The sequence below is a fragment of the Genypterus blacodes genome, unplaced genomic scaffold (assembly GCF_046128005.1).
Source record: "Genypterus blacodes isolate CSIRO-AG114 ecotype Tasmania unplaced genomic scaffold, CSIRO-AGI_Gbla_v1 ptg000030l_1, whole genome shotgun sequence".
NCBI lineage: Eukaryota > Metazoa > Chordata > Actinopteri > Ophidiiformes > Ophidiidae > Genypterus > Genypterus blacodes.
This window is the reverse complement of record NW_027466843.1, coordinates 4,772,126-4,784,788: the sequence shown is the minus strand read 5'-3', so window position 1 is coordinate 4,784,788 and position 12,663 is coordinate 4,772,126. Positions and strand designations below refer to the sequence as shown.

At 39.1% G+C, this 12,663-nt stretch overlaps 1 protein-coding gene and 1 long non-coding RNA gene across 6 annotated transcripts; both read right to left on the bottom strand.

Annotated features, from left to right (window-relative positions):
* Positions 1 to 1,382: 1,382 nt before the first annotated feature.
* LOC142994675 (CD48 antigen-like) lies at positions 1,383 to 12,230 on the bottom strand. 5 transcript variants are annotated; one of them, XM_076145488.1, is made up of 7 exons: positions 11,562 to 12,230; positions 8,881 to 9,183; positions 7,308 to 7,583; positions 7,040 to 7,166; positions 6,407 to 6,476; positions 3,971 to 4,023; positions 1,383 to 2,110 (listed from the first exon to the last, which is right to left on the bottom strand). In XM_076145488.1, the coding sequence occupies exons 1-7, from the start codon at positions 11,593 to 11,595 to the stop codon at positions 2,068 to 2,070; spliced, it is 906 nt and encodes a 301-aa protein (XP_076001603.1). In that variant the 5' UTR covers positions 11,596 to 12,230; the 3' UTR covers positions 1,383 to 2,067. The 5 variants fall into 5 exon arrangements, 3 of the variants coding, with proteins under 3 accessions (XP_076001603.1, XP_076001604.1, XP_076001605.1); XM_076145489.1 differs by lacking the exon at positions 6,407 to 6,476 and having other exon boundaries at positions 7,044 to 7,166; positions 11,562 to 12,223; XM_076145490.1 differs by lacking the exon at positions 6,407 to 6,476 and having other exon boundaries at positions 2,036 to 2,110; positions 11,562 to 12,227.
* LOC142994682 (uncharacterized) lies at positions 2,855 to 3,964 on the bottom strand. Its single transcript, XR_012961426.1, has 2 exons — positions 3,482 to 3,964; positions 2,855 to 3,408 (listed from the first exon to the last, which is right to left on the bottom strand). It is a non-coding gene; the product is annotated as an uncharacterized LOC142994682 (long non-coding RNA).
* Positions 12,231 to 12,663: the final 433 nt, after the last annotated feature.

The following is a 12,663-nucleotide window of genomic DNA, read 5'->3' as shown; positions in this document are numbered from 1 at the left end:
GGACTGGAATATCCATCTGGGTGTTTTTTTCCACGATTAGGAGATCCAGTATCATACCATATTGTCAACAATGAGTCATACTTACCCATCATACTGGTAACAGGCCCCTGTGCACAACAAGTTTCCACTGACAGACAGAAAACTAGTGCGGGATGAAACCAAAGACAGACCGCAACATGGTAAACAAACAAACATGTAATATCTAAGATACTACTGTCACATACAGTATACATACAGTATACAGTATTTAACATACATATAAACACAACATTGTCAAGTACAAGGTTTTTATTATCATACACCTGTAAGTCTAAACAGAATGAAACTGATGGATGATAAATTATGCTGGAAGTGTGGAATGGTAACAAGAACCTTTCTGTGTTGTATATGGGAATGTTCTCTGGTCAGACCATTCTGGGTTAAAGCATCAGACATATTGAGTGAATGGTACGGCCCAAAAATTCTATTAGGGGGCATTCTCAAATGCAAAAACAAAAACGTACCAAAAAGTTATTTTTTCAGTTAGGATTGGTGTAGTTGAAGCTTCTAGAGTCATTTGAAGACATTTGTAAAACAACTAAAGCTCCACATATGAAAGAATGGGTACATGCTATGATGAAAACAGCATCCTATATGTTTAATACACTGAAAGGAGAAATGGTTGATGGGATTTCTTTATCTTAAACGTTTTGGACTTATAAGACAATAAGTTTTGGGTTTAGGTTTATGTTGGGGTGTCTCCCCCCATGCCAATGGATTTCTTTGGTATCCATGTCTCCTCTCACTGTGAATCTAACAAGCCATGTTCTATTTATGTGCAATGCAATAAAAGACTTGGTGTAATGCCCAAACATTTCATTGTTTTAGCTGTACACAAATGGTTCATCTTTGCACACACTACACTACACCAATGTACAAAACAACACTTTGGTTATGACACGTCTGCTTTTAAACCACAACACACCACAGGAGGATGTGTGTTGAAAGTGCTATATCCTGGTATGATCATTTGCTGACACGCTTCAACTGCCGGATGGTGTGCTGAAGGCAGACTTAGGCATACACACATATAAGATCAAATACACTCTGCTTTACCCTCATATACTGTGACATTCACAGCTTGTTTGGGTTGCCGTCACACTCTTGTAACGTCCAAAAACCTTCCATTAAAACTTCAGAGCAGTTAACAATATTTTGGCAAGACCATTACCAAAGCAAACTCACAGCAAATGTATGGACAGCCCAACTTGTGGACTAAAATGTCCTTGGGTAATGCCGGGGTGGGATTTTTTTGAGGTTGTGAAGGTTTAACTGAAGGCAAATACACTTAAGGTCTGTCAAAGAATAAGAGGGACACAGAATGAAGAGACAGGACAATAGTGTAGAAAAGCTAAAACACATTTATTAAACATAACATAGGGGACTCAGCTGGGAACAGGAGGGTCACCGGTTCGAGTCCCCGTGTGAACCAAGAAAGTGGACCTCCAGAAAGTTTACCTCCAGAACACTACCCCAACTGCTTCAGGGACGCGTAGAATGGCTGCACCCCCTTTGGAATGCATGTGTTTGTGTGTGTGATATGTAAGCGGGGGTGCAAGACAAATTTCAAGTTAAGTGTGACTAACACTGTGAATTGCATGTGACCTGAGCAAAACAAAACTCATTATAATAACATTTAGAACAAAGCAAAGTTAAGCCAGCTGCAATTAATCAAAAAAAAAAAAAATTCAGAAAACATACAGCCCCTGAAGGTCACACAATATCCAAGCATGGAGAGCCCAAAAGAAGAAAGTAGATATTGGTACTAGGGTTCCACAAAGCGTATTGTTACTTACACACATCAACCTCACTGTATGGCTACTATTTTATCAAACAGGAACAAAACAGAGACTACACAGAAAATAGGAAAAGCAGGAGCTCAACCATACATTCAGTCAAACTGCTCTTGGCATAAAAGTAAAATGAGCAATCAGCTGTCTAATGTACAGCATGAGGCCTGCTGCAATCAAACAGCGTCTGAAGCCGTCGGCACAATGCGATGAGGCTCCAGTTGGTCATACACTGATGTTAGGTCATAGACGTGTGCAGATGAGTCTGGCTCATTTCGTCCCTGCAAGAAGGAAACATGTTGTTAATAAATTGATAGATAGATAGATAGATAGATAGATAGATAGATAGATAGATAGATAGATAGATAGATAGATAGACCTCGAACAGTTAACCCAAAGTTAAAGTAGCTATCAACAGTTAGGTTTCCATTTCCAGCTTTGAGCAAAAAACCTGCAAATGATAAGACCTAGCCCGCGATTTCCACACTGCACACTCCTATGCAGTAGGTGGCGCCATTAAATACAAAGAAGAGGAGTGTCATGCCATCTCCCACTCATTTCAAGATGAATATTCTTCAATTGCAATATTTAAGGGGTTTCTTTATTTGTACGTCAGTTTTCATGACACATTTTTCCAGTCACAACTTCACAACGTGCAAAAGATGGAAACCCAGCTAGTGATACATATGTTAGTTGTTAGTCAATTTTTCAGCATCACCACACCACATATCTCCCCTTTTCCCCTTATCTTAACTTAAATTGATTAAATGTTTTTTTGTTTGTTAATCCTTTTGTGCCTGACTCATTTGTGTTACTTCCAGTGGACCCAGGCGACGATCAAGTGGCTGCAAATCTAACGATGCACCGTTTAAAATGTGAATTTGGGGAGGCTACAGTTAACTACTTAGTTGTACTTACCTACAAGTTGTTTTTTAAGCATTGCTGTGTTACCTTCCTTGGAGTGTTGAAGGTTATTATAGAAGATTAAACATTTAAGATTTTCCACCGATGCTGTACCCTCACATGTTCACTCAGCAAACATGGTTATGGAATGAAACCTAGTAGTAGTGGTTCATTTACAGATTTATCTATGTCTCTATTTAGCTAGCAGCAGAAGGACAAAGAGGGTTATTGTTCGTAGTATCTGCTCTCTATAAATGGAAAATTATAGCTACACCAGCTAGGTACTGGACTACAATTTATATTATTTTTTAACAGTCTATTAAGTATTAGACTTTAGACATAGTGGTAACTAATTAACTAATAGATCCTCTGTAGGATTCCGCTCAGTTTATGACTTTTCTGTGCATTCTTAGTTCAAATCTCTATCATGATTTAAAGAAGATAAACGCACATTTATTAAAAAATACATTTATCCTTGAAAATTCTGACTGATATTCACTTACATTAAGATCATTTGGCAGACGCTTTTATCCAAAGCGACTTACATTACATTACCACCCTTCGCAGAGGGTGGAGCAATTGAGGGTTCGGTGCCTTGCTCAGAGGCACCTCGGCAGAGACTCGAACCGGCGACCTTCCAGTACCCAAGCGGATGCTCTACCCACTGAGCTACTGCCTCCATTTGTCATATGTCATTTAATAAGACTGTTCATTGTATATAAACAATAATTGATTTAATTGAATTTAACTTCCCATATCTTTCTACCTGGATGGCTGAGATGCACAGAACTGTCACACACTCAAATATGTCCATGTGTATGAGTAGCATAAAATACAACTTGTTATTGTGTTAACATGCAAACAAAAGTATGCAAATACAAGCAGCTTGTCGATAGAGACTAATCTACATCTAAATTCCTGAACTTGTTTTGAGTTTTATTATATGACGCTAAGTACAACAGCTCACGCGCACACACACACACACACACACACACACACACACACACACACACACACACACACACACACACACACACACACACACACACCAAGCTGGTTCTCTTCTGCTTAATGAACTTAATGATTTGCCTCAAACTGTAAAACCTCAATAACATTGAGATCAGTGGAGTTGTGATAGTTGTGTTTGCTTTCAGGGCGGATAATTATTATGAGAGGATCGCAAACAACATTATCTACTCTTACCTAAGGTGTATTTGTGTATGCACTAGAATACCAACCTCTCTCTCTTTGTTTTCTGTTGCATGAACGTCTGTGTAGACAACATCTTCATCTAGAAGGAAAAAAACAGTGAAAACATTTACACATTACTGCTTATAGTAGAATGAACAGAATAGAATGTGTGTAGTTTACGGAAACGACGCACATTCAATTATTATTTACATTATCTTCTAACTAGCAGATCAAATGTGTAATACAATGAAATATGGGATAGGAGATGGAAACATACAGTGTAATGTTTGTATGTACGTACGACAATGTGTTGTCACAGTCTGTCTCTTGTGCACTTCCGGTTTTATTTTGCAACTCTGTCTTGTCTATGTTCCTGGCGTCTTAACTTCCTTCTCTCCTGTGTTTCCCTGTATGATTACCTGTCGTCCCTAATGTGTTTCACCTGTGTCTCTTTCTCTCCTCCCCTGTCTGGTGTACTGTAAATATACCCCTGTGTTCCTGGTCCGATCGTTACTTATTGTTACTGTTACTGTACCCGGTCCTGTCACCTGGTATTCCCGTGTCCTCCGTGGTAGTATCTCCCTCCCAATTCCCAGTGTTTTCCCGCGTGCCTGACCTCGGTCCTACGCCTGAAGCTGACCACGTCTTCTGTCTCTCGTTCATTTGTATTGACCTACGCCTATACCTGACCTTGTCTCCCGTCAGGATGGCTGTCAAAAATAGTTTGTGTCTTCCAAAAGTAGTCTTGAATTCAATACATAATTTAGTATAAAACACAGTACTGAGGATTTAGGCTTTAGTGAATTATGATGCACTTGTAATATGAAAATTGAATATTATAATGCTTAGTTATTAATGTATGTAAGAGTGTGAGGTAATTTCTAGAAAACAGACAACATTACGTCCTCCCTCTGGACACACACAGGCTGAAAATGCATGGGAATAATTAGCCAACATTTCTAAGAGACTGTTGACTCCAACATGTCTCCACAGTGACTGTAACCTCTTCATAATCTCATTCAAGAGTCAGTAAAGCCAAGCCATAAGCAAACAGTGTGGTTGTTGCTTAGATACAACCTAAATATATTCCCAAAGAAGCGCAACAGCAGCTGGCTGGGTTGCTGCTAACAGCTGGCTGGGTTGCTGCTAAGCTTCAAGAAAGACGTGTGTATAAACTGTTTATCTGGCCTTCACTGAGTGGCTTCCTTTCAACAGAGTATTTGAGAGCATTGTAAAGTCAAAACTAATTTTAAATTCAGCTGAAAGCAGATTCAAAAGCAGTGCGTGACACGAAAGAAGCTATTAGTGCCATTTACTGCCATTTCAAGCTGATATTGCTTTGCTTTGAGTTTTGAGTTTTTAGTTTTCAAACTTGTTTCCTCAACACCAACACGGCATTTCTCTGTCATGTCACATTTCCATGTTTGCTTTATATGCTGAGTTCCCCTTGAAGAGCACCAGCAAAAGGTACCATATAAACTTGATCCTCGACAACATGGAAATATATAATGCAAAATATGTAAATACGTGGTGACTAGTTTCAGTATCAAAATATCTAAACTGAAATGACAAAATATAAAGATGATAGAACACCAGAACTTTATCTTTATGCTTCTTCAAACTGCTATAAATAAAAACACCTGAACACACACTTCTGTATAACCTAATATGGTGTGTATGTACTTATATCAGAATTGCTCCGTCAAGGACTTTCATTGGTATGTTTGTCTGCCTGTTTCTGTTTGTCCTCACCTTATATACCACATTAATACTCTTAAAGTTAGAGTTAGAGAGAAAGAGAGAGACTCCGGAAACAGATCCAACACAGTTGACAGGACACTACACTGTATAATAACACAGTATTTCCTGTGTTCCTGTGTGTGTGACATCCTGAAACCCTGCAGCCAGAGACTTTCTGTGAAATGTTTCTCCATGGTCAATTCCCAGACTGCCCTACTGTGTGCTCTCTACCACACATTTTGGATAAGGCAAATTTAATTCAGACATTACTTACAGCCCTGTTACTTAGGAAATTGCTCCATTTCCATGCTGTCGCCTTTGTATATGTGCAATGGTTGTGAGCAGTTGAGATACTTAAATGATTATGATGATTATTAATGTTCAGTGTTTAATGTCTCGTTCTTTTCTCACGTTTTGTTAAGTCACCGTCACGCATGTCTTGTGTCGTCTTGCACTTCATGTTTTGTTTTGAAACTGACCTTCCCTCTCGTCCCAGGTCACTTCACTTCCTCCCTTTGTGTGTTTTGCAGCTTCTGTGCTCGTCTGCCCCACCCTTGATTGTTGTCACCTGTGTCTCTATGTCTCCGTTTGTCTTGTCAAGTCCTGTTAAGTAGCGTGTCAAGTCCAAGTCTTGTAAAGTTGTGAGTTAAACCCAAGTGTTGCGTCTAGCCTAGTTTTTGGTTCCGTGTACATTTTTGTAAAGCTTTATTATTTTGAGTTAAGTATAATTTTGTTATTTGAGCCTTGTCTTGGAGTCGTGCATTTGGATCCAGTGTTTTTGTGCCGTGGCTTCTGACAATTTGGCTTCTGCCTCTTATCTGTGTGGAACACTCGAGAAGTAAAAAAAACAAAAACAGTTTGCAACATATCCAGAATTATGAATGGTAACAGTTAAAGTGATGCTAAATGTAAAATTTATGTGATAATGATGTCATTACACAAAGTACTATTTTGAAGCCAATTGTCTATCAGCTCAATTTGCGTTGGGATCTACATCGTCAAATGACTGGTTGTGCTTTTTTTAGTGTGACACATTCTGGAAAGTACCTTCAATTACCTCAGGCAGTAGTACAGAATATTCCCAGGTAACATGAGACGTACAGGCAGAATTGTTTTCATTTTACATCAGATGTTCCCACACCGTGAAATCATGCAAGTAGTAAGTTTTACACTATAACTATCCTACACCTCTGCTCTGTTGTTTGTGCATATAGCTTTGAGTTATGCATGTTTATGTATGCATTGCAATTCTGAGTGCGTGTATATATTTGGTATTGGCACATGGAATTAAAATGGGATATTCTGCAATTTAATGTTTTGTTTTGTACAAAAAAACTCTAATTAACGAGTGGGGAAAACGGATGATTCACAAATACCTGCCTTGCGATTGTGAGTCTCCCTTTCTGCACTTTTTCATGACAAACATCCAGGTGATGAAAGAGGCGATGGTGAGAATGCTCAAAGCTGAAATCAGGATCAACCCAACGCGTCCGTGATCATAACCTGTCAAACAGATTTATAGTGGATATTAGTAACACATCTGAACTTTATGTCCAAATCCCATTACTCTTCCAAAATGCACAACAATCTTGTTGTTAAATGACTTATACTATCTTAAGATAACAGTGACAGAATGAGCCTTACCTTTCTCTTCTGTGTTGTTTTGTCCACAGAGCACTGCGGCATTGATTGAAACAGACTTTTCCTCTGCAGGGTTTGCAGCCACACATTTAAAAATAGAGCTGAAGTCCTGCTTGTGTAGAGTGAGCGACAGAGAGAGATCAGAGCTGCTCTGGTTCACTCTCTCCTCTCCTCTGTACCACAGCAGTGTCGTCTCATCACCTTTCTCCACTAAACACACCAAGGTGCAGCTGTCAGCGCTCACAGCTGAAGCCTTCACTGAAGGCTGGTGGACACACTCTGCAGAGGAATACAGACAGGTCGAGACAATTTAAAGGCTCGTCCCAAGGATTTCATTATGTGTTTGACAAATATCTTCATAGTTGTTTTGGTTATACTGGTAATAAATACATTTTACTTGCATCTGCTATATGGTTTGTGTTGGAAAGTAACCCTTTTTCGTTGGGTGATACTTTGTAGGTAGTAGTCATATGTGTGGCAGTTACTCAGTCAGTACGTTTACATGACCTCAGTATTTTCCTTACAGCAATTAAAGGCAAAAATGTGATTATCAGTGTGTGTTAGCCGTGTGCATGGACAGAATCAACAGGATTATGTCAGTAAAGTAAACATGATATGTTGCATAAAGGTAGTATGAGGTGAGGCCTATTTTAAACAACAATAAAAATATTTACGTACTTGAATAAATTGACTCAATAAGTTCAAAGCGTCATCATAGCTATATATTCTGAGCTATTGAATCCACCTCCAATTGTTCTAAAAATCTGAATATGTGATAGTGTCAAATTAATATGTGTAAATTCACAGTAATGCCCCATAAATCAGGTACTTTCAGACCTACTGCTTTGTAAATAGTAAATACTCATGTCCAGTAACCACCTGAAGACTGTAGACAAACATTAGATATGGACAGACTGGAGGAAGGAATCTATGATATAGGAGTGTATAGATTTTAGGGAATTGCTACGATATGTTGTATGTAAGTAATTATAATCAAATCTTTAACTGAATCAAAGGTTTAAATCCCAGTTATACATTCTATAGGCTGAATCTGAACCTGTACAGACTCCTAAATCAAAAGTTCAGGGTTCAGTTAATTGTCACGGCACAATGTGAATTCTGAACCCTTAAACCTCTAATGCTGAAAAAGTTGATAATCTTGCGTGAACTGCAGTCGAAGTTCTACTGTCTGTTCTGAACTCTTTGCAACAAATTCGTCTTTCTAGCATGTACAGTTCATTTTTTGTTTATTTTGTTTAGGTCTGTCAGTTCTCAGTGAGTGAATCTTGGTGTAGTTCATACTGATGATCTCAAATGTGGCTAATTGAACAGAAACTCTCAAGCTGCAGTCTAGTGAGGATTTTTCTTCTACACCATGAAATCAATTTCAAAATTGATTCATCAAATCATCAATTTGACATGAAACTACAAATAACAAAACCTGACTTTGAAAAAGTAACATTGAACAAATGACAGCATGGTTGTACAGTTGTTTGCACAATGTGAACACATGAATGCAGTTAGAACAGTTTCCTCCATCACAGTGGTCAACAATGGGAGAATGAATGTCACTTACCGTACACACTCAGTTTATATGAGACAGTAAAAACATTTCCTTTTTTAGATTGAATCCCATAAATCCCTGAGTCATTTTTCTGCAGGTCTGTGAGTGTGAGGAGTCCAGTGCTACTGTTCCACAGAAGTCTGTTTCTGAAACTTTTCTCATAGAAATCAATGTCCTTATTTTTCAATTGAGCAAGGACCTCCCCTCCATATAAGAGGAATCCCAGCTTCACAACAGGGGCAGGCAGGGTGATGGATCCTCCTTCAGTGGCTGTCAGGTTGTCCTTTATTTCCAGAGTATCAAATGAGCTCATCACTGTAAAACATGAAGGAACACAACAGTCACAACAGAGTCAAAACCCCTGACAGAGACCTGAGCATTCAAGAAGAGGTCAGAACCCCACAGAGACAGAACTCACTCGTATTTTGTTAACGTTTAACGTGATCAATGTGAGGCAAATAGTGAGTGATAGCAGGTGAAGAGGGAGAGCAGGGAATGGTTACATCCTACACATGCTCCAAACTATTTGATGCCAAAATGCCCATGGTTGAAGGTGGCCTGTACAGAGTTGAACTGTGATGAAATGTTGTGATGTGAAGAAGAAAATTGGGAGGGAAATGAAATCCTTCCAGGGAATCACTGCATGAAATATGCGCATTGTTGATTGGAAAGATAGAAGACACTAACAGACACTTCACTCCAACTTCCACAGCTGGAAATAGCTATCAGATGATCTGACAGGCACAATGTTTAAATTATTTATTTGCATAATGAGGCCTCTAATGGGAGTCAAAGATTGGATCATCAGATTAGTACTCAGCATGGCACACTAAAAAACACTTAACTAGACTTTAGTAAACTGTATTAAAAGAAGTTTATAGATCTTGTAGTGATTGGTGCATTTATATTCTGGTTTAGTTTTCAAGCATGTTGCATTATCTTACTTGGTGCAACCTAACTGCGGCTTGCAGAAGTTTCATTTGTTGTTCTCCCATTGCCCACACATGACACACATTTTGTGTTACTCCACTTCTATACAGTCCCCGCAGTAAATTGCAAACGGAATGACTGATGATTCATTTAAGGTCAGGTGCCACAATCCAGATTTCCTCAGTCTTTATCAAAATGCTTTTACAGATTACTATCAAAATTCTTCATCTTAGGGTCTGTACTCTTCAAGGTCTCCCCTTCCACAGATGTCTTTCTGGAAAGCTCTTTTCCATCAATGCCAGTGCCGCATCCACTGGCAGCCAGTTTCATCAAATGCAAACAGTTTCTCTGCCATTTAAGTCTCAAGGTAGAACAGCAGGCATTGTAGTAACCAGTAGTCCAGAGAGTCTATCTGTCATTCTAGGAAAAACTTTACAACTGCCAAAATGTTCAGTTTGTTGCTGCAAGGCCTGTTTTAAATAATATTTGGTTCAGCCCCTTTCGCAAATAGACAAAGATAAAGGTTAAACGTTTCATGCAACATTGGCAATATCCAGTATTCACAGCCGTTTCCCCGTTTTTTGTGCTTATATACTACATGACACAGGGGGTTAGACGGGGCAAGGGACAGAGCGGGGCGACGCGTGACCGATTCATGTGAAATGAAGCTTGAGTTGATCTGACTTCACTCACAAATAAAAAATTAATTGCAGTGTCATGACTGTATGTTGTTGATCAAAAATCACCTGTGATGGATGCATCAGATTAAGCATTATTCTCATAATTATTGTTTTATAAGACAAGACAACTATAATTGCTATCGCGTGACCCCATGATCACAAGTGCCCATACTGGCAACAACACAGCATTATGCTGACATACTGCATATGTGAACGGGGCCATACAAGTACACAAAATCCCATTCGATTTCAAATCTTAAAAGCAACTGATTTATTTTTTCTGACATATACATACAGTATTCATTTAACAGACATTAGCAGCTGCTTAGGGGCGGCAGTAGTTCATAGGGACTCAGCTTGGGGACCGGAGGCTGGCCGGTTCAAGTCCTGTATGGACCAAGAAAGTGGACTGGCAGCTGGAGAGTTGCCAGTTTGCCTCCAGGGCACCGTCGAGGTGCCCCTGAGCAAGGAACCGAACCCCTAACACTGCTACACAACCGCCGTATCATGGCGTTTCGCTGGCCCCTCTCTAAAGCATGTGTGTGTGTATGTAAGAGGGGCACGCAAGACACAATTCAGATTGCTGTGTTTACATGGTGACGTGTTCGCATGTGTGACCAAAATAAAGTTTCTATTCTATTCTTAAACTTGATACGACACAGATTTTGAAGGTACTAAACATAAAAGCCATTACAATTATTTACTTGATATTTACTTGAACTACATTGAAATGCAAAGTCCAGCTCTGCTTGGGAAATTCCCAAACTGGTGACTGAAAAATGTGCATTTATTTATGGATGAAAGTCGTGATCTACGCAATTTTTCATTTTTTATTTCAATTTTAAAAACTTTCTATTTATTTTGACTAGAGATAAATAAGGCTTCTCACAACCATGTGGACAGTGTTGGGGGTTTCACACATATCATACATACACACATACGACGATGAAAATAACTTTTCATATATAACCTGTTTTTATAGTCTAATTACGTCAGTGCAGTATTTTCTTTACACGTTTACACTTTTCCAGTAGGACGTATCTAGTAATCAACTATTTCATCTCTGAAGTATGTGTAACTCACCCATGAAGAAGATAAGACTCCTCATCTTATCCATCACACAAATAAAGAGGTGATCATGTTGTGTTTATGATGGTTGATCATCGACAGAATCGAAGTTGTAACAAAATAAGACAAAGGAGCCCGTGTTCAAACACAAAGCAGACATCTGCGTCACGCTAAAAAAAAGACTCAGTCCGATCGAAAATAAACTCCTCGCTCATCATTGAAAACATCAAAAGTTAAGTTTGCATTCTTTAACATTAACGCTTCTTTTTTCATCATTTATGATTCAGTTTCTGTTTTCCTCTGTTTTCCTTCCTTTCGCTGTGTAGGTGTGTCTTCTTGTCTTGCTCCCTTCGTTCCCCTCAGTCAGTTCTTGGCTTCAGTTCAACAGTCACGTGATCCACTCTTCTGCAGCCCTGCCCCACAAATGTTCCACATAAAAAAACGTGGTTTGCACTCAAACTAGAAACCAAACAATCCAACAAAATTGTGACCTGCTATAAATCGAATCCTGCCCTTGGGATTAAAAAAAGAAAAGATGATCGATAAACATGTAAAACGTATGGAAATACAGTACTCCTGAGGTAGATGATGGGTAGATGTTTTACTTGTGCAATGTCCCAACAATCTGATCAGAATGTTGTCCAAGTGCAAGACCCAGCATTAGAAAACGCAGTTCAGTCTTCATTGTAACATGACAATGCTCGACTTACATGCTCACAACACACTGAATGGAGGATTTCCTGTTCTGGCTTCCTGCTCTGGAAACAACAGCAACTCTGTCTGTCACAAGCAGCCACTGAGCAGGAAATAGGGATTAATTACATCTATCCAGAAATGAATACAGTTAACTGAATCAGAGCTGTGACTTCAAAGGGAAACATATCACTGTACAACATGTATTTGCTATGTATTGAATCACTGATGAAGAGCCCCAGAGCAAAGAGGAAGGATGGGCTTTAGTAGTGTGAAGACTCACCTAGAGACCCAGTCACACTGAGCACCTGTTGATGAAAGCTGTACATGCAAATCATGTGACTGGATCTCAGAGTCCAGTTAAAGGAGAAGATGGACAATGGAAATATGACCAAAGAGTCAAGCAAGTGGAAGGTAAAGAAAG